Raw genomic sequence first — 26,309 nt, 5'->3', positions numbered from 1 at the left:
TTTATCCATCATCCGGTTCCCATCTTATCTTCTTCCGTCCCTCATGAGCCTCGCCCTTCGTGAAGGTCGCTGGTGGGGAGTCGAAGATAGGGTTTTCAGGCCGGCTGCCGCCAACGCCTCCACCCTTGTGAAGGTCACCGATGCTAGGAGGGCTCCAAATCGAGTTCTCGGTGCCTCCTCGAACCGTTTTCCACTGGCGACGAGATCTTGACGTCGACCTTGGACGGTCGCATCTCCACCCACTACTCATTCTATGCAGACAAGCTGGCCCACCAATGTAAGTATCCCTCCAATCTCAAAACCTCTCCGTTCCCGATTTGCACTCCTTATGCTATTGATTTCGTGCGTTTGACCCATAAACTGGGGTAAGATCTTGTGTCCCTTTGATTGCCTAAAGAATTGGCATGGATGCTCTGTCGAATGTCCAAAATCCTGTGCTTCTGGTTACTAATATCATGTTCATTCTTATAACTGTCATACATGATGCATCGTGCAACCTGAACTGCACATATTAGTATTCAAAGTGAAGTACGTTACTCTGTAATATGAATGCAATTTTTCAGTAACAGAAGAGAAGCTTAATATATTAGTTAACTTCTACACTTCATTGGTCTTACTTATTGATATTTTTAATGTTCCATGCATCAATAGCACAGTAGAGTTATCTAGGCACACGGGTACCTAACAAAGGCGGCAGTACTGACACACTCCTCTACATCATCATAGTCTCCATCTAAAGCTTGTCGCTACGAACTGCGTGCAACTCCTGTATGGCTCAACCACATCAAGGCAAGAACTACCATCCTCGCATTAGTTTACATTTGTTATATACAAATGTTTGGTAGCTAACGAGATATAAATATGTTCTGCCATCATATTTCCTGGTTGTTACCTGCCATCATATTCTTTAATTCATTCTGATTGAAAATATTAATTCATTCTGATTGTTCCAGGTTCCAATTATGGTTGTTATGCACTGCCTCTTACCTGGAAAATTAAATTTATGTGCTTATATTGAGGCTAGCTCTGTTGACAATATTGCACCAGTCCGTGACTGGATTGCAGCTAGACTTTATGTGTTGTTATGATGGAAACCATATCTCAATGTGTCTAATTTATGAAGGTAAGATCAATTCGTGGCTAATTTTTTGTCTTATGAATTTATTTATTGTCTAAGATAAGCTTGTTATGACAATTTAAAATTTACTTGTATCTGTTGCTCTTCTGGATGTACATACCAAACTGATGCGCTTGTTTGTTTGATTTTGCAGTGGATTCTAACTCATGTATCAGGACATGTATTACTAGAGCAGCATTTCTGCTTTATCCGTTATGTTTTCTTAATCTGCATGTGCTCCAGATTAGATCGTCTGAAGCCGGGGCTGCTGAAGAGGCAAAGAGTTATACTAGGTCTTTGGAGTGGATTTTGCAGGGCGAAGTAGCAGTGATCTGGTCAGACTTGGAGTTAGATTTGGTTTAAGAGTGAATTGTGCATTTGTGGCATGGAGCTCTGCCTCCTGGTAACCGGACAGGAGTAATTTAATTGAGTCTAAATGTGTAATATGGTCTTTTGTTTACTGCACCTTGCTAGCATGTGGAGGTACACATGGCAACAACCAGCAAGAACGATTGTTTCGTGATGCTAGTGCTTTTGCTTGATTTGAGTAGCCATGTGTTGCCGCCATTTTTAGTTTACCAGTTGCTTCCCGCCTATTTTGAATTGGTTCAGGTCAAAAATAGCTTGACTGCAGCTGCTGCTGGCTGGCTGCAGCTGTTGTAGCTGCTGCTGGCTGGCTGATGCAGCTGCAGCCGCAGCCCAGCCGCAGCAAGCTGTACAATTGTTTTCTTCCCAACTGCTACAACTTGCAACTCCAGCTCTTCGTTTAATTTTTCTTAAAATGCTCCTCTAGATTTCCGTACTGTGTTAAACATTTGCACTTGTTAAAGTATGGCAGGCAAGCAAAGCCACCAGATGTGTCCTGTAAGCGTTTGCATTCTAGCAAGCAATGTACTCGTACATTACAATTATTCCATTTTCATGCCCGCATAATTTCACCAAGATGGGTTCCAAAAAAAAGGGAAATGCTTGGCATACAACACTTATGTGTACAACTAAAGTACAACAACACATCTAAACCGACTCATGTGCATTATTACTGACCTTTTCGTCCATGTGATTTTAACTGTTGAATCCTAAGTTGAACTGACATTTTCTTATACGCATAGCGGTATTTCGATAACATGATGGATTGATGGTCGATGGAACCCAAACCAAAACCATCCCGTAAGTGGAGCCTGAGGGAACATTTTTTTTTTTTGAACGAACACGGAGCGAGGTCAAACCGTCGGAATACAAAATGGACCAAACTTCTTCTCACGCCCTGCAAAGCCCCCATATCCCTTTGTGTCGGCTCGAAAATTCATGTGTCTGCAGAGTGCGGCACGAGAGCAAGAGATGATGCAACACTGTACTCGAAGGCGGGCACGGACAGCCACGCCCTGGCAATCAATCCACGGAGAGATCAGAGATCACCCCCTCACATGACTGGGAGGTCGGGAATAGCAAAGGAGGCAGAAGACAAAGTGATGGAGATCGAGCCGGACGAGAGCATGCATCATTGCGACGCAGCAGATTATTCGCTGCCATGGGCACCCATGATCTGCCATTGCCACCACCCCAACCCCAACCCAAGGGCTCACATGCATGTCCCAGCTACGCAGACAGAGAGAGGGGCCTAAGTTCAGTAATCATACATGCTTTTGCTATATCCATGGAGATTTGAACATCATCAAAAGTGACTCAGGAGTAGCAGCAGCATGTTAATGGAGCCACTTTTGCATCTGAGTTTTAGGCTTTCTTCACAGCACACTGCATTATAAGGTAATCACTAGCATCGATCGATCACTGAGACGCATGGATAATCATGTCTAGATCGTTTGTCAGGAGGGAAAAGAGGGGCTGGTGGAAAGGGGGATGGGTACGATCTGATAGTCAACGTTACAGTTTCTTTCGCGTCCTGTTCCCCGGTGGCAGGTTCCACAGCATTCTGTCCACATCAAATGCAAAACCTACGGCCCTTAACACAGCACGCTAACAAGATTGGATTTAGAAAAGAGAGATATATGTCTATCAGTCTAGCGTTTTCTACAAACTCAGTAGTCGCCGTCTGATGACATCAATGATCTAGATTACTTCTCTTATCATATATACTTCAATTTCTTACCATACACTTACTCCGTTCCAAAATATAAACGCCATTCCTCTAATTTTGATCAAATCACTCCAGAGAGGAGATTTCCAAGACAATTATCCGTGCAAAACCCTCTCTGAAGACCTTCTTAAACTCATGGATATGTAGTCTCAATTAGATCCCCCTCCCTCTCCTCTCTTCCTTTGGGCCTAGGGTCTTGTACATATACAATTTTTCCATATATATATATAATTCAAAAAGATCCAGTAGGAGCTTTCCCTACCATTTCAAAAAAAACACCTATAAATCAAATTAGTTTCAATAAATCCGCCCTTAAATATGTTTTTGGTAGCACATTATTTAGTATTGTAGATTGTAATATATTTTTCTATAAACTATCAAAATTATAGAAATTTGGCTTAGGAACATCTTACATTTTGAAACAGATGAAGTAGTAACTAAACCCTAATCCATCCCCACACCAACCCATGTCACCCTAACCCCTCCGCTACCTAGCGTAGTAGGGCCCCTCTGTCATCTCTCCATCTACATCCCCCATCTTCATGTAGATTTGCCATTGCAACCAATAGAGATCTCATTGCTACCGGTGCCCCATTTGCTTTGTTCTTTTCTTCACGCCATCAAATTCCATGTGTCTTTCTTCTTCGTTCATCACTCTTCTCTAACCCATACATCATCTAGTCACCCATCATCGTTGATCTCTCCGATTAACCGCCATCCTCCGTCACAAAAGCCAGTGGTGTCACAATGGTTCATCGTCCACCACTATCATTAGGCTGGGTTAGCTTCCTCGGGCCAAGTTTAAGAAATCCATAGCTCGAGTCCAAAATGAAATCCCAACTCCGACCTTAACTGGCAAAAATAAAAAGAAGAGGTTGTTGGAAGGGAAGGGAGCACAAATCTTCAACTACTGCGATGCTATATATAAAAATCAAAAAAATTATGCCATGAACCTGTGGATATTTCTGGTTTTCATAAATATTTTCTTTCCTCTAATACTGCAACGGTCCTTTTTGGCAGGATTTATTTCGACTTCAGCTTCAAGAGTTTTGCGCAAATCGAGATACTGTAGCGTGAAGCTGTTTAATAATGGAGGTTAAAATGAACTAGAAGCGAGGTGAAATAATTTTTTTTCTTCACCGGAGAAACTTCCAAGCGGCTCCGTAGGCACGTTTCCGGCCGTCGTCGCTGCAAAACACAGACGGAACACGTCGTTGAACCGGTTAGTATAAACAACTGCCGTGGCACACCTACGTGCATTTCCTGCTTATTCTAAGTGGATGCAAACACAGTGACAAGCTCGAGAGATACGGTTGTTGGCCTCTTTCTCCGTTGATCCGACAGTCGGCTCGATTCACCCTCGATATTTTATTGTCGCCTCCATGTGAAGTAGGTGGCCGTCTCAACACAAAAGATCTATCTCCATGGCCAAAAGAAATCTTTCTGACAAAAAGCTCCTTCCTTTTTGTTCGTGTGCACTGTTAAGCTCATGTGCCCGGACCGGGACAAGTCTCTCTCTCTCTCTGAGAGAGAGAGATTTACCTCAGTTAATTACGCATGAAACCTCGCCGCTAATCGCTCGCGGGGGCTAGCTGCCCGTGAGTTTATCGTCAGATGGAATGGAACGGAGTGCCATGCATGGAAGCAGCAGCGCAGCAGGGTGAGAAGGAATACTGGACACATGTATCACACGCACACGCGGCATCCATCCGTCTCATCTCGTGTGTCCATCTCTATCTCTACCTACCAGCAACCGGCCAGCTGCAGCTTTGCTTGCGTGTGAGGAAAGCTATCTAGTGAGAGAGACGCCAACGACAGCACGTACAAGGACAAGCACACGATCGCTGCTAATTAAGCTACTGCTAATACATAGTACTGATAGTGCATGCCAATTAAGACGGCTGTCCCCCCTTCTCCTCCTGCTCATATCATGTGTAGTGTAAATCCAACTGATGATCAACTAGCTGCTAATGATCAACGACCAGATTGTATTAGAGCAAAAATGTGATCTTTTTTCTTCGTCTGTCTAATCTGAACTGGCACAGGCATGCAATTCAAATTCAAACAACAGAAACAGGACAAATCAAAATCTGCTCTCTCCGTCATGTACTACTCTCTCAATTGGATTCTTGAAAAGGAGAAAGTAATTAAATCGGTAGCCTACTCCAACGTACTGCAGACCCATGAGTCCACGCCTTGCGTCCGCATGGCCGCCGTAGCCGCCACCACCGGCGTCGCCGTCGTTGTCGCCGTGGATGCGCCGGCCGGCGGGGGACGCGGTCCATTGCGCTCCAGAAGAGGCGGCGCCGAGGAGTAGGTCGCCTTGCAGCCGCCGACCAGGCCGGACAGCTCGTCGCCGCGGTCACCGTTCCGCGGGTGCAAGTGCGCGAGGCCCAGGAAGTCCATCGGGTCCTGCAGCCTCGTGGCGGGCGACGGCGGCGACACGCCGCGGTGGTCGAACAAGGGGTGCTTGTTCGCGTCGCTGCCGTCGAGCTGCGCGCCGCCGAGGGTGCTCTGGAAGGAGAGGTAGCTGCTGTTGCCGCTGCTGCCGTGATCTTGCATCCCGAGAAGAGCGGACGGCGCGGCTGTCGTGAGCTGCTGCTGGTAGCCGTCCCCGGGCGCCACGGCCGATGAGTTTGTGGAAGCCCCAATGGCGGCGTTGGCCGGCGCCGGCGGGGACGTGGAGGGCGAGGTGAAGGGCGGCGGGTACGCGTGGAGCTGCTTGCTGTGCGCGAATGGGCGGAGGAGGTACTGCGGAAGCGCCGCGGCGGCGGCGGAGGAGGAGGAGCGGGAGGGGAAGAGGTGGTCGAAGCGGGAGCGCGCGCCCGTCGCCGCGCCGCCGGCGAAGGGCGGGGCGGGGATGCCGGTGAACTCCTGCACCATGGCGCGGAAGTTGGAGGTGTCGGTGGTGAGCACCGTCGTCGGCGCGCGGCGCGACGCGCGGGCCCGCTTCCTTGACCCCCGCGCCGGCGCGGCGGGCGCCGATTGCTGGGCCTCCGGCGCCGCCGAGGCCGCGTGGTCGGCCGCGGGCGCGGAGGCGGCCGCCAGACCGCTATGGAAGGGCATCGACGCTGGCGGCGAGGCCGAGGCGCCAGCGCCGGCGGGTGGAAGGGGCGCCGTCGTCGTCGAGCACCAGTGGGACAGCGGCGGCGCGCCGAGCTCCTGGAGGCCGTAGATCAACGACGAGGCGCCGCCGCCGCCGAAGCCCTGCTGGCGGAGCAGCGCGGAGAGCGGCGAGGAGGAGGAGGAGTCGGCTCCCCCGCCGCACGCCGCGTCGAACTCGTCGTCTCCGCCGCTGCTCGAATGCAGGCTGCCGCTGTTGCCGGAGTCCATCTTGCGCTCACCAAGCTACGACCTTGGCGGTGTCATCAATTACTTGCACCTGCGGACGAGGACGGAGCAGCTCTCCGGCCGGACCTCGGATGTACTAGACCCCGGTGGACGATCGGAGTGGAGACCGAGAGGGAGAGAAGACGACGACGCCGGGGATGGAAATGGGGAAATGGGAGTAGATCGAGAAGAACACGGTACGGCTCTGCGGTGTGCGACCGTGCGCGCGAGGTGTTTTTGTATGGAGAAGAAGAGGAGACGTCGAGCGGGGGGGACACGGGGCCTGGCGAGCGCATGATTAGGCGCTGCCAAAAGTTGCGTGCGGGCGGGCAGGGGCAGCGATCCAGAGGTTATTCGTGGGGTGGGGGCGTCGTGCGCGCTGCGCGCTCGGGGAAAGCGTCGCCGTCGGCAGGGGGGGAATCATGGCGCCCGCCCAGCTTTCCTTGGGGTTTGATCGGCGGTAGAAAGGGCCTTTCCTTGCCTTGCCTAATGGATAATTGGAGACGAGCATAATGGGGCAATGGTGGTAGGGTTGTGCCTCGGTTCAATTGTCGGTGACTCGATTGGGGTACAGCCTTTGGCACGGTCGCTTTGCAGGGCTGGACCACTGGGAAAAAAACGGATTCTAAAACTGTAAAATTATACTCGAGTATTCATCTAGACATAAGTATATACTTCGATACATAGCAAAAGGTATAAACCTTTTGGTAAAAAAATATAAACCTAAAAATACTAAAACAACATATAATTTGATGAAGTACTATTTCTAATGTCTTAAATAAAAAAAGTATGTAATTAGAATTGCGGATTAGAATCGTGGGAGATGAAAGACTTAGGGGGTGTTTGGCTCCCCTAGCCTAAATTTTAGCCCCGTCACATCGGATATTCGGATACTAATTAGAAATATTAAACATAAGCTAATTACAAAACTAATTGCACAACCCCTAGGCTAAATCGCGAGACGAATCTATTAAGCCTAATTAGTCCATGATTTGACAATGTGGTGCTATAGTAACCATTTGCTAATGATGTATTAATTAGGCTTAATAGATTCGTCTCGCGATTTAGCCTAGGATTGTGCAATTAGTTTTGTAATTAGCTTATGTTTAGTCCTTCTAATTAGCATCCGAACATCCGATGTGACAAGGCTAAAATTTAGCCCCTGATATCCAAACACCCCCTTATATATCTCCCACGGTTCCAAGAAAATTCGTGATAGGTACACCACGGTTTTCTTATCTGGAACTGTCTGGAACTGTGAGAGAAGTTCTATTATCTCACACGGATCCGAGGCCTAGAGCTATTTGGTAGCTCCAAGAAATCTTGGATATTAAGTTGTACGAACATCAAGAGCATCCAGATGAATAACTTCATTTATAATGTAGACTAAATATATATATGTAACTAATTTTATTTTAGTCTTCAAACTATAGATCCAACATAGATCTCAGAACTGCAAGTGTGCCAAAAATAAGAACACTAGGGTTCAAAATTATCATTTTAGCTCCAACGATAGTAAGAACATACTAAAATAATGATATATTGAGTGGTTATTAAGTACTGGTTATACGATGATATATAAGCCAGATGAATGAAAAGCTATCAAAATTGAATATTAGAATATTGGAAATGTGCGATCGCAGAGTCCAGAAACATTTCCTTTCTTCTAAAGATCAGAATTAAATTTTTATTTTTTTAAAAAAAACTTACTAAGTTGGATGAACAAACCTTTTACATGAAAATTACAGCTCTCAATCTACAAAACTTTGTAATTTACAACTGCTTCATTTGAAATCATTTCCCAAATATTCATACAAAATTTCAGCCAACAAAGGCAAAAGAAATTAAACTCTGCATTGCTATTAGTAATGAGCATGAAGGAAATGGCAAGGTGAGATAGCGTGAAGAGCGAGGTTGTGGGTTTAAAGTTTAGAAAAAAATGCATGGACGCGTGATCAGATAGGTGGGTCGCCTCTAGATCTAGAAGTTTTTTCTTTTTGCTAATTTTTCCATTACCAAATGGTTTTTGAAAGTTAATCCCTCATGGTTAGAAAATGGCATTATCTCTCATGTCTGTAAGACTATGACTAATAGGGATTATGAACCATATGTGTTCCCAACTGAACTGGTAGATGCATTTCGGGCTCACTACGTCGTGTTGGTTACCAAACCAAACTGCTACCTCATCTCTTGTGCCACGGCCATCCCATCGATGCTGTAATATAGCCGGTCAGACCATACTATCGATGTCGCTTAGTTATACTAGCTGATTATGGGTGTCATGAGTTGCCTACATTACCTACGTCGTTGGAGCTCATAGGTTGAACCAGGCTACTCAATGGAGACTGGTCCATAGATGCAGAAAGAAGGGTTCTTTTATGGATTGTTTGGGAGTTTGGTAACATGCATGTGTGCTTGGGGATAAACTTTTTTTTTGGTTATCAAGCAGTTTGATGAGGTGTTGGCCATGCTCATATGGTTCTGCGTTCTGGGTTGCTTGCATGTCACTGTGTACATTAATGAGGAGATGTGTCTACAAATGAGGTGGAAGAAGGGAGGTGATAGATAGCGCTAATCTCCATCGGTGCCATTCTCACATCTGATGCTAATTTCCAACATAGACATTTTTATAGCATCCACCTTTTTTTTCTTCATCTCATCTTGTTAAAAAGATTAAAAAAAATCCTTCGTGCCTGGCAGGGGCTACATGGACCCATGTCATGCATTTTTCACGAATCCACTTGGTAACCCAACACCAAGAATATTAAGATTCCTTTTACAGTCCATCAAAATGTACGACAAGATATCGAAATCATAAGTTGGATTTTGGCATCTACTCCCACCGTCACTAAAAAAACAAGTCAATTTTACGCTAATAAGTCAAGGCATTCTTTAGTTTAACCAAGTTTATAAAAAAATATATCAATATTTATGATACCAAATAAGTATCATTTCATCATGATGTATTTTCATAATATGCCCATTTGGTGTCATTAGTGTTGTTTCTTTTTGCTATAAATTTATTCAAACTTAAGAAGGTTTAACTTGACAGAAACAAGAATGATTTATTTTTTCGGACGGAGAGGGTAGTTTGAAAAATGTTACCTCAGGTTGATACCTACCATATTATAATTGGTGGTATCCCTGATGCACAATTCTCCCTTCTTTCCCTTGGGCAAGCAACTGAAGATTTGCACAGTACAATCGACTGCTCCATGCCATCTCTGTGGTGACAGTTGCTCCCAATCAGGTTGTTGCATGGACTGCACCCAATAACCAGATTGGAGAGACACCTCCACTCCTCCAGAGACTTCTAGAGGAGTAGAGGTGATACATTCATTGCCGGTCCATCTGCATCGTATTACATGAAAAATAGACATAGAGCTTCGTATTAGATAAAGAACTTGATCAATATCAGGTAGGAAAAAAATAAAATAAATGTGTTTATAATATTTAGTCCTTCCAATAAATATGAAATAAGTAAATTATTAGTAAAAAATAGAATGCATGTTAAATTAAATTAGAGTGACATGAAAATTACACCAGTCAACCTTCATATGGTTCACTAGTTTGACAAAAGGAAAAATTCTATAATTCTGGAACAGGATAACAAAGGTACACTAAAGACTACAGACGCTCCATAGTGGACCACAAGGAGTCAAGAATCCCAAAATAATGGTAGGACACAAGATCTTCGAGTCCACAAACTCTGATTGAATATCATAAAGAAAATTTTAAAATAGTTATTCATATGCCTTCTGGAGCCACATTTTCTTAATATAAGTATGGTGGCCTAGTAGCCTATCGAGGCAAAAAAGATCTATTCACTAAGCATGACCCATCTGGCAAGCTAAAACCAATCAAAAGCTAATGGGTCAATGTCAGTGAACAGATCCCTGCCTGAATAGGCTATTAGGCCACCATACTTCTATTAAGAAAATGTGGCTTCAACAGGTGAATGGACAGCTATTTCAAGATTCCTTTATGATATTCTGCCGGAGTTTATGGACTCGAAGTTTTTTGTTTCCTTTATGATATTCTGCTGGATTTTGTGGACTCGAAGTTTTTGTTGTACCATTATTTTAGGATTCTTGACTCCGTGAAGTCCACTTTGGAGCGTCTGTAGTCTTTAGTGTATCTTTATTGTCTTATTCCAGAATTATAGAATTTTTACTTTCATGTCACTCGAAATTAACACGCAAACTATCCAAAAAATTTAGCAAGGACTAAATTCTATTTCTTTGACCTATAATTTATTTACCTCATTTTTATTGTAAGGACTAAATATTATGAACACATTTACTCTTTTTTTTCATACCTAATAATTGATAAGTTCTTTATCTAATATGAAACATATATAACAAGCAAGCTTAGCATTAAACTATAGCTCAAAAGCATGTATAAATAAAAAATCTCTCCATTCTACCTAGGTAATTCTAAAAAACTCAATTTCTCTATCTCTAAAGCATAAAATAAAGCATAATAACAATAAATAAAGAGAGGATGAAGTAGCTAACCTTTACAACACTTTGGATGAGTGAAATCTCCATAAAATTAAGAAAAAAAATCGGGCAGCACCTCCCTAAGCTTGAGCCTAGCCATGGAGAAGGAGCCCGAGCTCTCGGTCTGATGAGTGGCTCCGGCTCGACGAGGAAGAAGGGGATTTTTATAGCATGGAGGCATTTAGTCCCGGTTGGTCTAAATGCCTCACCAGATTCCCTCATCGTTTCTAGCCGTTACAATCGGGATTAATGGGGGCTCTTTAATTCCGGTTGTTATTACTAACCGGGACTAAAGCTCCCGCTGGAGGTGGCTGTTGGTGGTGGCCGTTTGACCGCTCCTTTAGACCCAGGTCCGAAAATGATCGAGACATATGTAGCTGGATGGAAGGTCGTTTCTCCACCAATGATTGATCGGTTCCTACACCTAACACTTTTGTTCCAGCTTCAATACTTTAGGGTTATTGAGTTTTAGTCGTTGATACTTGAAAACCAGACTCCCCCAAACTTTATTCTCTCCAATATATCATCATTGCTTTCAAAAGTATATTTGAGGTTCGATACAAGAAGACTGAGATGGAGCGTATCGTATTTCAGCGCATCACGGCAAAGGTGCCAAACCGCCAACAATAAAGCTGCCGGTTTTGGGATGGTATAACTTGTAGAAGCTGCAAGCTTGGCACAATAATTGTGCGTTGACCATGCAACAGTAGTAGCAGTAGATGGATCGATCGATGGGAGTGGCCCTCACCGAACATTGTGTACAGCAAGTAGTGGATCCCTACCAAATTCCTTGCCCCCGCATGATAATTGCTCGCACACGGGATCTATTCATTATTCGAGGCTTCTCAAACTCAAAGTGCCGGTACCTTAGCTTAGCTAGCGTACATGCACATACACGTTTTTCTCGATAAAAGAAACTTTATGGAACTCAAGATCATTACGTCAAGTTGGTATAAAAATCTTGACTCAAAATTCCAGCATCTACATAACCGGGATGTCTACCAGCCTTACTAAATAAAAGGAAATCCGCCGACACACTAAAGACACGCAATCCTATATGCCTGGGTAAAAGAAAAACCTTAGCCACATGCGCCATCCGTCGACACACCGCTGCAACAACATGTGAAGTTGGCCTCCGCAGAATAGCTCATGTACGGAGTAGTGTATAACCGAGTGGATAACCCGCACAGGGGAGGAAGACATTTTCTCTTCTCAAAAGCCAAATCATTTTTGCATAACCACAACACGCAACATGTAGCAGCCGCCCATAGTAAAACCATCAGCTTCAAAACTTTACTGATAGCCCATTGCCAAGCACCAAATATATTTGAAACGCGTACGTGTTCCTCTGCTACCGTACGTTCATCTGAGAGGTTGCATTATTTCGAAGTAAAAGGGTGTGGAGATGCCAAGTGAATATCCTAGATAGCTTGGTGATGTCGTCTAGTCCATTTCACATCTTTGTTTTACAACAATGTAAGCTAATAGTTCATTTCACCTGATATCTACGAAGTCAGTGTCGGTATACGTAAATGTCGGATTTAGTGATCGGCAGTCCATCAGGGGTTACCCAGGTGGTAGATTTGTAGGTGGGGGAGATCACAAGACCAAAAGTTTGAATGGTAACACAAGGGCGCAAGGTTTAGACAGGTTTGGGCCTCCGGAGAGTAATACCATGCGTCCTGTATTCTAGTGGATTGTATTGCTGGTACGGGATACGAAGAGTTGATGTGCGTTACCTTTGGGGCGCCCCTAGCCACCTTATATAGGCTGACGACTTAAGGTTACAATCAGATAGGATCTAATCCTAGTCGGTTGTTACATGGAAAGTAATCTGAATCGGTTTACAACAAGTATCCCGTGATATCTGGGCAGAATCCGTTCGCTCAGCCTCCTGGCTTATGCTCCACGCGCTTTCATGCCTTGGCCCGCACGGCATGGTCGGGCGAGCCCACTTGCCATGACCAACCGGTATCCTAGTTGGTGGGGACCCGTAGGTACCTTTATCCCTCAAGCCCCTGAGCGAGGTGGAGTCGAACAGGAACCTAACAGATGCGCAACGAAGCTTGTAATGAACTCGGCTGAAGGTGCGGTGTCGTCATATTGATGGAGAGGCTACGCAGTGCTCAAAAAATGAAGAAAAATTAAAACTTCCATGGGCGTATGACCAAATGCGCATGGCTATGCGACTGCCGAGCTTGGGGATGTCTGGCATCCTGTAGATCGAAGGGAAGCACATGGTGGGAGTCACAAGGCGCACTTCATATGGAGTAGCCCCCGAGTATTGAAGCGATTAAAGTAATCGGTCCAATGGTTAAGAAAATGATATATTGTTTCCGTAGCAAAAAGAATCTAAATATAGTGCCCAACCCCAAGCACGAGGATCAGCGGAGCCGCGGAGGCACACCAACTTGAGATAGGCGCCTAGCCCCCGAGCACGAGGACTGGTGGAGTCACGGAGGCATGCCGACCTGAAATAGGCACCCAGCCCCCAAGCGCGAGGACTAACGAAGCCAAGAAGGCATGCCGTGAGACTTAACGGAAAACCCGTGGATTCCGTCTATCGCGTGCGCCGTAACGGGAGACCTGCGGATTCCATTTCTAGGTTTACGCCATCAAATTCTTCAAAAGCCGAAGGGGCGCGGTTCCATTTTCATTTTCACTCCATCGCGACCCAGATCCGCCGCTGCCACGCCACCGTATGCGAACAAAGAGGTCCGCCTTCATCAGATCTAAGTTCCAAGGGATAGAAACCGAAGAGATGGCAGCGGAGCAAGCACCGAATCCATCCACATACTAGGTGAAGTTTGTGATGACGGAGGAGAAGATCCAAGCCCTCGTCGACTGGGGTTTGCTCGGTCCCAAGTCCCTCCTGGAATGGAAGACGACCGCGAGCCAAGAGTTCCGCACCGAAGATAGGACCGAGGCTGTCGTCTTCGCAGCCTTCTTCGAGCGCGGATTCAGGATCCCCACGGGAGATTTCTTCCACGGGCTGCTCAACTATTACAAGATCGAGTTGGTACATCTCAACCCTAAATCCATCCTTGATGTCGTAGTTTTTATCCACCTTTGTGAAGCTTTCCTCGGTATTCCTCCGCATTTTGATCTCTGGCGGTATCTGTACCAACTCAAGATCGTGGCGACAAAGGGGAATGGACCGAGAGTCATTGGTGGGTGCGGATTCCCACTGCGGCCAAAGAGGGTCCAAGAGTATTTCGATCTGAAGCTCAAGGACTTGAATAAGGGGTGGCATAAGGAATGGTTCCTTATCGCCAATCAGAAGGCCGAGCTGCCGCCCTGCCTCGGGTATGCACCTGTGACAACGTCAGAGTGGTTGAACCAGCTGACCTTCACAGAAATAGTCCAGGTAAAGTAGCTGTTGAAGGAGATTGCCGACATAAAAGGTCGTGGGCTCACAGCTGGGGCTGTGAGCATCAACTTTTGCCAGAGGCTAACGCAGCTCATCAAGGATAGGGTCCACCCAGAGTATGAGTACTCGAGGCCATTGGATCCGACCCGGGAGGCATAGCGGAAGGTTACCTGGGAAGAGGTCGTTGGCTGGGTTATCGAGTTCTTCTATGAGGTCATCAAGAACAAACAATGCCCAAAGGCGTATTCCCTCATTAGACCGGCCGATCCGGTAAGTTCTTGATTTCATCATTTGGCTTGATTGCTTCACTTTTATGTCTATTTCTGCTTCATTTTATTTTACTTTTCAGAGCCGAGAGTATGAGTTTTTCTATCCGGCACCGCTTCCTGGAGGGTCGAGCAGCAGCAACCCAAGATTCGCCCGACCACAAAGGCCGACCAGCCACCTGCCGCCCTGGACTGGGAGTCGGACTCCTCCTTTGATGACTCCGATGAGGACATATAGGTCCAGGGCAGCGGGACGGAGGCCGGGGGCACGGCTCCTGTAGGGCAGTGGACGCGCCAAACCGTTCGCAAGGTGGTGGAGTCCAAGGCACCAAAGGTGGAGAAACTGGAGGTGAAGAAGAAGAAGCGCAAGAAGAAGGGTACCACAAATCCGAAGGCACCCGCTGTGGTGATGGCATCCCCTGCAGAGACCTCGTTCGGAGTGCCAAGTGACGATTCCGAATCGCCCAGCCCGGCCACCAAGAAGAAGAAGGCCGAGCTCCTTGATACGATCGCAGTCGACACGAAGCGGCTCAAGGAGCGGGTGAAGACAAAGATCTGCAGGGAAAGCAGAAGGAGCCAATCCTGCTACCGCTAGCACCTCTTCGCTCAAAGTTCCAAACGAAGAAGAGCACATTGTGAGTATGATCATGGCATCGTATATTGTTGGAAGTTTTGTTTGTATATTGCTTCGCTTTATCTCTGTGTCTCACCGCTCGAGCAGGAAGGCGGTGATGGAGGATGGGTCGGGCCTGTAGGACGCTGACGTCGGGACCCATGCAGAAGGTCGGACTCCTGATGCGACCATAGAGGCTACAACTATGACGTCTGTCCAGACCGGGAGCGAGAGTGGCCTGGTGACGGGACCTAAGGGGCTCGAGCCAAGGTCTTTGCCGCACCAGGATGTCGTCGAGGACACCGCTGTATCCACGCCTGGGGCCACAGATCCTAGTGTCAGGGTACAGATGGAGAAGACCCCCAGGGAAGCACCGACCGACGCGGAGGTAGCGGGATACGACGCCAACGTCGATGCCCACGAGGATGATTCCACCACCCTGGACTTCTCCGGGACAGCCCTGACGTAGGATGCTGCCACTGACAAGAAAGATCTTGCCATCCTGAAGGAAGCCGCGACCAAGGTCGAAGAGGTGTTATACGTAAGTTGGCCGACCAATCTTGATGTTCACTTCCACCCCTATCTTCCGTCTTTGAATTGTTAGAGTAACTTTTGTACAGAATTTGGCCGAGCATGCGCACAAGAGGGTGGACGCCATCCACCATGCCGAGGAGTATCGCCTCAAGGCCGAGCGCCTGAAGACCGAGCTCAAGGAGGCCAAGGAGGATGCTGTGGAGCAGATCCGACAAAAGGACTGAGAGATTGTGGAGCAAAAGATCACCAAGGAGGTCCAGGGCGACCTTAGCGCTTTGCTGACTAGTACGGCTTCATTCCTTATGGAAGATCTACGTTGGGTAGATGAGGTCGGTATCTTTTATTGAGTTCCGTTATTTTGCAGATGCCCACAAGAAAGAGGAGAGGCTTAAGAGAGATCTCAAAGAGTGCGAGGAAGCCAATGCCCGACTGAAGCAAGACCATGACATCGTCGTGAACCGTGAGTATGCCGTGTCGCAGAAACTGGCCTATAAGGCCGGCTTGCGCAAGGACATGGACCGGTGCTTGATTGCTGCTATGAATAGTCTCCAACATGATTAGGTGGTCATTGCAAGGTTAGAGGTGGAGCTGGAAGACCTGAGGTCAGCCGCGGGCTACGTGATGGACATGATCCAGCCTATGACCAACCTTGACGAGCCAATGCAGTTTACTAGACCGTCTGAAGAGTGATAGCTACGACGTGGTCATGGGCCCTAACGTGGATGAAAACGTATCATGCCATGTTGCAATCGGACGGTGAGATGGGACCGTGCAACCTCCTGATGACGAAGGCTGCCTACGGACCGGACCCATGGCGCTAGCCCTCGACCAGTCGACAGCGTCAGGCGTCAGCTGCTGCCTGCAACTGCAAGTAGCGTCCAGTGAGGACGAGGAGCCATCATGATACACCATTAAGGTGATAGCTACGACGTACTTACCTTCTAATGATCCCTTTCCATGGCGCAATTGACGGCCTCTCGACGTTAGCAGTATGTATTGTGGACCTCATCGTCGATCGGATCCGGTCTCTTCCAGAGAATTGCAACTGCTGCACGGTATCGTCGATCGGATCCGGTCTCTTCTAGAGAGTTGCAACTGCTGCTCGGTGGTGATTTCGTAGTGTGTTCACCTCCGATCCAAAAGTAGCAGTACGTTGGTTCGCGTCAGAGGGCCGTCTGAGCAGAATGCTCTGGTGGAGACGACCGTTTTCTGTTTAGAAATTCGGTGATACGCGACCGTGCACGCTCAACACATACCTAGGAACTGTACTTGGGGTTCTCACGTAATAATGGGTAAAATTTGTGAAGTGCTGACATCAACGCACTGCACGATGATGGTCGAGCATGATTGCGACAAAGATGAAGAGCTGACATCAACGATCTCTGACGAGAAAAGCGGGTGGGCCTGTCCTTGCGCGGGCCGCTCGGTACCAAGCCCAGTTGGCCGCGGCCGAGACTGCAATACTACTGCCGTGGCTGGGCCGAACCACGTCTGATGTCACTTCCTTTTCCCCCACAAAATCTGAAATTCAAAAAAAAAAGAGGTTGGTAATTTTCCTGTGATCATCGGCCTCAACAAAAAACTAGCCCCCTTTTTGTAACAAAAGAATCAGTAATACTCTGCGCTATGTTGAACTGGGCCCACTTTTCAGAAATTATAAAGCATACGTGGATACAAAAGCCGGTACGGTGTGAACATCACTAAAGGCTTAAAAAGCTCGCGCACATCCGATTCACCTTTACCTGTACGCGCAATGAAGATGGAAAGAAATTGACGATTCAAGCGTGTCTAAACGGTAGAGACATCTATATAGATTTCTTCACCTCCTATGGTCCTTTAATTTACAATCGGCTATTAACTTGCTTCTCGTTTCTAAAACTTTTTGGTGTAATGTAGTGTTTGTCCCACTCTCCCTCCATCTCAAAAATAAGTTATTTTAGAATTCAAAATTTATCTAAAATAGTTATCATTACCCTATTTTGTGCATATGCAAATGGCAATCAATTAACACCAAATATAACTAATAAATAAAAGTAAGTAAGTTTACTTTACTTATTTCTTAACAATCTATTTTTTAACCGAAGTCAGTAGGGAAAGCTCATACCTATTTTTTATAATTTTTTATTTCAGACTCGTTTAATTCGCTCCCACGGGGAGTCGAACCTGAACCCGTTAGGTACTACTCATATGCTCTAACCACTAGGTTAAAGGACCATTCACTTTTTTTTATCAATCTATTGACGGAGGGAGTACATGTAATAATTTGTGATCTGATCCTCCTGAGGGAGTTCAAGCCGGATGTTCTTTCCGTTATTAGAAAAAGAACGGGCATATATAATGAATTTTGCTACTGTAGCTGGTCCTACCGAGCAACACGTCGACGCCTTCAACAAACAAAGCATCCATGCTTTTAAACCAACTGATGCATCTGAGAATGCACCATCCAGTAAAGACGTCCAAGCACTTAAGAGCACATACACACAAACGAAAGGGATGGGTTAGCCAACCCAACCCGGGATCCGACTCGTACCTTCTTCAGAGTTGAATCTATTTTTCCGATGAATGCTGTATCTTTTCCTCCACAATGCAACAACCATCGCATTTTTATAAGTAGTTAACTAAAGGGACTTGAATGAATGCACGCTGCAATAATAAAATCCACTTGAATCCCAATGGGCAGACATTTCCGTGAGGCGCCTCACTCGCTACACCACCAACTTTGGACGATCAAAACAAAAAGTGCCTCCGAATTTAAAGCGCGCGTCCTTTTCATCCCAGCCTAATATTCGCGCGCATGAGGAGGCTCACAATGATTACCCCCGGCCTCAATGCATGGGAATGTTCTTCCTAACCAGCAATTCTTAAACTACACACGGAGATGCCCTAGGTTTAGGCTACTCAAATGGGGGAGAAAGATCTGCACGAACACATAACAGCCAGTTATGTCATATGTGAGTGTGCATGCCCCTCCTACTCTACTCGTAGCTTGGCCACCAATCATCACATGTGAAAGAGAAGCAACTGGAAGCATTCTGCCCCTTCTTCCTCTTCCTCGAGCTGAGTGTGCTTTTTGCGAGTGCACCAGCCCAACAACCCAAGTGGTGGAATCCAACTCCTCACCTGACGACTCCTCCACATCGCATGCAGATGCAACAGCACGGTGTGTGTCGATGGCTGGCTTGGCTGGCTAGTGGAGGCGCCTCGCCGTCCCTCTCGCCGCTAGCTAGCTAATTGCATTGGCTCCCCGAAAAGGATGTCCTCTCCGAAGAGAAGGCTAAAATAATTGGCATTATCCGAGATTCCACTTGGCGCCTTTCGATGTGGGATCCAAGGTGGCCAATGGTGATCCCGGATCGGATCGCTCCGCCGTCGATTTTAAGCTTTTCCTTTTCAGATGTGGATCCTGCAGCAGGATATATATATATATCCATATATCTTTGCATTTACACGTGTGCAATTCGATCCGTGCGTGCATCTATCGATCTTCCACGCGTGATGTTGTTTTCTCTGGCGTAGCTTATATGATTTATAATGTCTTGGATCAAAATCAGGTGGAACAGAAGAAAAGCTAGCTCTTGTGCTAGCTGCTGGTAATGATTGCTTCACCTGTGGGTGGCTGGGTGCGTGGTGACACTTCTTTGAGAAACTAGCTATAGGCCGGACGCATGCACTCCTCCTGAGCTAACTGTTCGTGTAACTTATGGGCAACACAAACAGTGACAGTTCTTCAGTGATTGCAGTTTCAACTGCTGATCAAAGCTTCAGTGGTTCGGTCCACACGCACAAGTACGGTGATCTCGCTCAGAGAGAGATAATGGGAGACGAGCTAAATCGAGCACTTTGCAAGCAGTGTGCAGGAAGCGATGACTGTTTGAAGCTTCTGATGACAGGGCCCCCGTCTTGAGATGACACCACGACAGGAACCGGCCGCGCCATCAAGAACCGAAACGTTTCGTCAGAATCGATGCCGAAAAGTCCTGGCTTGTACGGCTAGTATTTCGCGACCGATCGATCCATGGGCGACGGGTGTACGACGACGACGAACACCACGGCGACTTATCCTACTCTTATCCTGCTACACCTAGATAGACCGGTGGAGGACATGGAAAGGGAGACGGCATAGAAAGAAACCACGGCCGGGGTCCGGGCGCTGACGATGCGGAGGTGAGTAGGTGACGGTGGGGGGAGGGGGATGATCTGTCGACCGGTTATTCCCGGCCAGGTGCTCGCCGGCCAATGATATGATACCTCGCCGGAACTGAATGAGGATAGATGTTCAGTTACCTATTCAGAGTTGGGGGCAAATAAAGATCTACGGACAGCGGAAAGCAAGGGATCAGCTCATAATCACACGCATTCATCAGGATGTTGAGACGCACGACAGAGAGGTTTGCTTGAAAGCGCTGGGAAAGCTGTACTTGTGGCTTCAGTTTTTGTTTGAAGGCCAGATGGTGGCTTTGGATCCTTTTCTTTTCCTGTCGTAGCAGTTAATCTGTTGTCGAATTCGACGGATGTTCCCTCGCAACTGAAAAGGACTGGATGACTTTTTCATATTTTTTTAAAAAAGATGTTGACTGGTTAATCAGTCTCGAAAACTAGTAAAGGCGGCTCGAATAGATCGAAACCAGAAACAGAAGAGTATCTATGGACTAAAATGGCGGGCATCGGCGATTCTTCACTAAATCAAGAATCAGTATCAATGTGATTATGATACATGTCTGTTGGTTGGGTGCAAACTGTTGATTTTAAACGGGAGAGTGCGTGAAAGTTACATTAAATAAATAATGTGTTTTAAAAAATACTATGAACTGATTATGACTGATAAGCTAAAAAAATACGATTGAAAATTGAAACGATGGGGTCTAGTAAAAATCTGAATGTTATGGACCCCAAACCCGAGAAGGAATCGTGTGATGTAGATCCGAGGGCTAAAATATTTTAGTGTAGGCCACCATGAAAACAACCTAAGTGTATAGCAAAAAGTTTATCAAAAATGCAGTGTCATGGTGAAGCGTAGAAACAGTTGGAGTTGATTTGTTTTTCTGTTAACATCAGAATTTTCTATATATATGTGCATATTTTGGCTCTTGTTGAATTACAAAAGGCGAAATCGACCTTCTTTCGGACAGTGACAATTGTCCCTATTTGCTTTTCACCTTGTTATGTGTCCGTTTCGATCATAACAGAGAAGCCTTGATCTGTCGACCAGATGAGTAGACCTGCAGAGAATGACAGCAGGGGTTGAAAAGTCTTGCACGGCCTTACGCCATGAGCCCATGACTCTGACTCATGACAACTCTTACTGTATGGTAGCAACAGCTAGCCTCTTGCTAGGTGGCTTTCTCTGCTCGTTATTTGCTACAAAGAAAAAAAGTAGTTTGAACAAAGAACATCCCCGCCGTATTTCACAAAAGAAAAGAGCCACCCCTCCGATGGGGTGTTTGGTTCCACGGATTAAAGTTTAATCCTATCACATCGAATCGAATGTTTAGATACTAATTTAGAGTATTAAATATAGACTAATTACAAAACCAATTGTACAGATGAAGGCTAATTTGCTAGACGAATCTATTAAGCCTAATTAATTCATGATTAGCATATATTTATTGTAGCATCACATTGTCAAATTATGAACTAATTAGGTTTATAGATTCGTCTCGCGAATTAGCTTCCATCCGTGCAATTCGTTTTATAATTAGATCATGTTTAGTCCTCCTAATTAGTATCTAAATATTCGATGTGACAGAGACTAAACTTTAGCCCGTGGAACCAAACACCCTCTAAGACATGCACTCTGTCCTGCCATGCTGATTGAGGAAGCATCTAACATTTTGAATCCAAGTTGTCCTATAAACTAAAATTGGACTAAGAATTCCGTTAATCATACGCTGCGGTGTGGTGTTCATGAGAATGCGGCCGTAATCATATAACCAAAATCCAAAAGCAACTAACCGCGAGTAGTAGTTGGCAGAGGTAGCTTATCATCAGTTGAGGAGGTGTGATATGGTGGAGGTCCACTCGTACTTGCGCATCACTTGTCGAATTCTCCTTTGGCTAACGCCCTACCTTGACCTAGTTTCTAGAATATCCCTTTTAGGAATCATATCTTAGCCAAACGGACAGATCGATCGTGCTCCCTCAGCCAGGCGCCCGGCCTTTAAAAAACCAAATGCTGACAAGAAAGCAGGCAACTTTCAGGAAAGCCTTTTGAGCAGATAACATACACTGCACTCGCTAGCTGCTGCTACCATAGCATGTATGCAATGGGGTGGGGGTGGGTGGTCCAGCAGGGAGGGACATACATCCTATGGATGGGAGTGGCTGGCAATGGCATGGATGTCCAGCTCCCAGCCAAAAAGCAGTACAAGGTCCAGGCCACCGCCTACGTTTAGATGCAGTAGGTGGTTTGTGTGGCCTTTTTCGGTGTTCCAACGGCCCTTCTAGACCACTGAAAGTCTATAGAGATGATACCAAGAGGAGCCTTGTGCAATTCCTGTTGAAGCTGTATGTGTGTATACTCAGAAGTCAGAACAAGAGACATCCATGAACACAGTAGACTTCCAACGAAAAAGACTTGAGATTTGTTTCTACTATATATTCCCGTACGTAGCTGGATCTCCATTTCTTTTACACAATCTGAATTCAGGCGGCCACACTAATTAACAAGACAAATTACACAAATTAAAGCAGCAGCAGCACGTACATTTCTTTCTTTCCTTTTTGTTTGTTTGGCCTTGCTGCGCAGCAGCCAGATCGCATCGTCTCTAGCCTGCCAGGGGCCCGGTGAAAGCTAAGGCTTCCGAAGCTTTCTTCTACCTCCCGGCAACCTCAGGGCGCGCCCCCCGTTAAAAGAAGGGGGGAGGGGCCCCCGTCGCGGACGCGCACATGACTGCGCCGTGCACAGTGACCTCGGTAGGGTTAACGTACGACACCGCACGCGGGGGGGAGCTGGTACGTCGACACGCTGACACCAAGATACGCCGGCCGGCCGGCCGGCTCCCTCCCTTCTTCTAATTTAATCATCAAAGAGAAGATGTATATATATAATATATATACTAAATCCGTCTGGCAATCGATCGGCCGATCTCCTCGCGATCGGCGCCGGCGGCGGTCGCCGCCGCCGATCACCACTTGGGGCGGGCCTTGGAGAGGCGCTCCCACTCGACGAGCCGGAGCAGGAACTCCATCACCTGCACGTCACAGCGACAGAGAGAGATGAGCGACAAAGGAATATAAATGTCAGCGTCGCGGGCGGGCAAGTGGCGGCAGGAGCGGACGGCGGCGCTCGGGGCTAACCCGGCCGGTGGCCCCGCCGCCGCCCCGGAGAAGAAACAAGAAAAGGGTGAGGTGGACGGGACTTACCTCGGCGGGCTCCTGCAGGGAGTAGGAGGCGGAGGTGTCCTTGGGGTGCTTGGAGACGAGGATGCCGACGCCCTGGCCGCGCCTGCGGAGCACCTTGAAGGCGTCCTCGTCGGTGCGGTCGTCGCCGATGTAGACGGGGAGCACGTCGGCGCAGTCGGCGAAGCCGAGCGACTCGAGGAGGAACTCGAGGGCCTTGCCCTTGTCCCACTTGATGGTGGGCCGGACCTCGAACACCATCCGCCCCTGCGTCAGCTTCAGCTTCGGGTAGTCCTTGAGCACCGACTTCACCGTGTCCGCCAATGCGCTCCAGCTCTGAAGCGTAATTACAGTAAAGATTCAGGAATTTTAGAAACACGAAGAAGATGTGTGAAAGGAACGTTGTTGCATTGGCCCACTGGAACACTTACCTTCTCGTCGACGCATCTGAAGTGGACAGAGACACAGAACTTGTTGTTCTCCACCTTGGCCCCAGGTATGCTCTTGGTCTTCTCCACCAGAGATTCGTGCACCTAACAAAAACACCACAGAATCGAGTAATTGAGAGCATTGCAAATAGGATGGATGATCGAAAAGAAAGCAGGTAGCCATGGGAGGACGAGGAGTGTTGGTACGGTACCTGCTCTATCATGGGCAGGAACTGGCTGGCCGGCTGAAAGAGAACGCCTTTGGCCTGTGAGCCACACAACGGACGGCAGGGTGAGATAAGTATCTTGTTCCCCCTTTCGGGTGGTGCCCGGCGAGCGCGGAAGTGGCAAAGAAGAAAGGGGCGCGACGGGTACCTTGGCGGCCTTAGTGTGCCGGGAGCCTTTCACGGGGCCCTTGATGTCCATGCCGTGGCTGCCGGCGTAGTACAGCTCCGCCAGCTTCACGAACTCGAACACCTGCAAGCAAGCTTGCTTTTCAGATTCAGTGTGGAGATGATGCGCGTGGCGATTGGCGTGCGTGCTCGATCCGTGATTGCATCGATCGATCGGTCGATGGCATTGGGTGCCATCGTCGGCTAATGTGATCCATGGTCGGTACCTTGTCGCGGCAGCGCCCGCTGACGATCGCCGTCGGGAAGTGCTTGGCGACGCTCCGCACAGCCCGCCGCATCTGGGCACAGAAAAGAAGCTGTGATCAGAGGATGCAGGTGAACGAAACGAGAGTGAAACAGGGGAACTCGAAAGAGGAGATAGGTGCCGGCAGAGAAGCATGCGTAGTTTACCGTGTCCGACATGTACGCGGCGTCGGGGTCGTCGACGATGGGTGAGAGCGTGCCGTCGTAGTCGAGGAAGACGACGATCTGCTTGCCCTTGGACGCCGCCACCACCTGGTCGAACTTGCTCAGCGCCGACGGGTGCTCCACCTGCTCGATCCACCGAAACAGAGGAAGCGCATTTCAGAAGACGTCACAGACTGTTCTGGGCGCCAGGCATTGCAGCAAACAAATCGATGAGAAGCACGGGACCAGAACGCACCATCCATGAGGCGTGCCGCTCCACGTCGACGCCTGCGGCGAGCGCGGCGGCGGCCCTGGCGTGCGTGGGCGAGGACGCGCGCATGGACTCGACCCACCCGCCGATGCGCCCTGGGCCGCCGCCGGCGGCGGCCCCCGCGCCGACGGTCCCGGCGCCGCCGCCGCCCATCTGCAGGTACTTCTTGCGCACGGCTGCCCCCGGCGCGGCGGCCCGCGGGGGCGGGTACGGGAAGAGCGGCGCCGAGTTGGGCGGCACCGCGACGGCCGCCTCCGGCGTCACGGGGACCACGACGGCCTGCTTCGTCATCGTCGGGGGGCACGGGTGGGAGAGCGCTATCGTGGAAGCGAGAGCTGCTGCTCCGATGACCCGATGGAAGGAAGGCTCTGGTGCGGAACCGAGCCGGCCAACTGCTAGCGCGACGCAGCTGCTACTGGAGTCTGGAGCAGATGAGGAGGAGGGTGTGTGTGTAGAGGACGCGAGGCGGGAGGCCGGTATTTATAGTTGGGGGGCGCGCGCGCCGAAGCCTGGCTAGAGCGCGACGCGCGAATCTATGGCCGTGGGGCCCGCGTTGGGGTGTCCGGAGGCCGTGGGGCAGTGTCCCGGTCCCGGTCGTAGAGCAGCAGCAACGGGCCACCACCAGACCTCGGTCGCTTGGGGATTGGCGCATGGTCGCGAGTCCAGGTCTCCAGCTCAGGTAGCCCTGCCACTGCTAGCGGGGGGCCATGGCAAGGCAGGTGGCCCTCGTGCCATGCCCGCAGGGCCCACACGTGCGTGCATTGCGGTGTGCGAAGGCATGGGCGACGTGTCTGCGAGCCTGCTTTCTCGCGTGACGTCCGACGCGCACACGGTTACGTCCGTGGCCGCGCACGACACGACGCGAGCCCTGCCTGCATGCGACGCTGCGAGGCCACGGACGACGCGCGGCTACGGGTTGGGGGAGAGGAGGGAACCCCAAACCCAGGGGCGCGCGCCGCGGGGTACAGTGCAGTGCAGGGAACCGGGACGGGGACGCCGGTGGACACGGCGCGCGCCCCTGGCGGCGACGCGTGTGCACGGAGCCAGCAGCACCCCCTCGTGACACCCCGCGCGGTCGCTCCCCCGTGGCGGCACCCCTGTGGGCGCGGCCTCCGTGCGCGGTCGTGGGGCGCGCGCGCGGCCACACGAGGACACCCGTGGCGGCTAGCTACCTTCCGCTGACACCACCACGGGGGTAGTCTTCTTCCTCTCTGCTTGTCCGCTCCCGCGCGTGCCTCCGGATCCCTGCTAGCCGCATGCCCCTTGTCCCGGCGTCATGACCTGGGGTTGGTACGGTGCATGCCGGCCTCTCCGATCCTGTCGTCGTCCCGCCCATGCAGACGCAGATGCGGCGCACGGCGGCGACGCTGCAGCGCATGCCTCCACGTACACCACCGTCGGGTCCCCCAGCTACTGCTACCTAGGCTGGTAATAGTATACTATACTCCTAGTACCTATCGGTAGCATTCGATGCATAGTATACTCTGTTGGCGACACCTGCAACAGCGACGGAACGGCGGCCCGGATCCTGTGCCGGGCGCCACGCACTACTGTGCCCACGGAACGGGGCGCGTCAAAGTTCAAAGGAGGTGTCGGTATCGGACAGAGCCGGACCCGACCACGCGCGGGTGGCGACACGGCTGGT

General features: G+C 48.9%; 2 protein-coding genes across 2 annotated transcripts; both read right to left on the bottom strand.

Annotated features, from left to right (window-relative positions):
* Window positions 1–5,183: 5,183 nt before the first annotated feature.
* On the bottom strand, window positions 5,184–7,290 carry LOC117860173 (uncharacterized). Its single transcript, XM_034743425.2, has one exon. It carries the CDS (start codon window positions 6,543–6,545, stop codon window positions 5,373–5,375), a length of 1,173 nt encoding a protein of 390 aa, XP_034599316.1. The 5' UTR covers window positions 6,546–7,290; the 3' UTR covers window positions 5,184–5,372.
* A 15,095-nt stretch (window positions 7,291–22,385) lies between these two features.
* Window positions 22,386–25,128, bottom strand: LOC117859785 (probable trehalose-phosphate phosphatase 6). Its single transcript, XM_034742967.2, has 8 exons — window positions 24,650–25,128; window positions 24,397–24,537; window positions 24,213–24,284; window positions 23,969–24,070; window positions 23,806–23,859; window positions 23,597–23,698; window positions 23,190–23,501; window positions 22,386–23,017 (listed from the first exon to the last, which is right to left on the bottom strand). Exons 1-8 carry the CDS (start codon window positions 24,953–24,955, stop codon window positions 22,952–22,954), a joined length of 1,155 nt encoding a protein of 384 aa, XP_034598858.1. The 5' UTR covers window positions 24,956–25,128; the 3' UTR covers window positions 22,386–22,951.
* Window positions 25,129–26,309: the final 1,181 nt, after the last annotated feature.

Source organism: Setaria viridis, chromosome 6 (genome assembly GCF_005286985.2).
Source record: "Setaria viridis chromosome 6, Setaria_viridis_v4.0, whole genome shotgun sequence".
Classification (NCBI taxonomy): domain Eukaryota; kingdom Viridiplantae; phylum Streptophyta; class Magnoliopsida; order Poales; family Poaceae; genus Setaria; species Setaria viridis.
The sequence above is the reverse complement of the archived record's forward strand: the minus strand, read 5'-3'. Positions and strand labels throughout refer to the sequence as shown.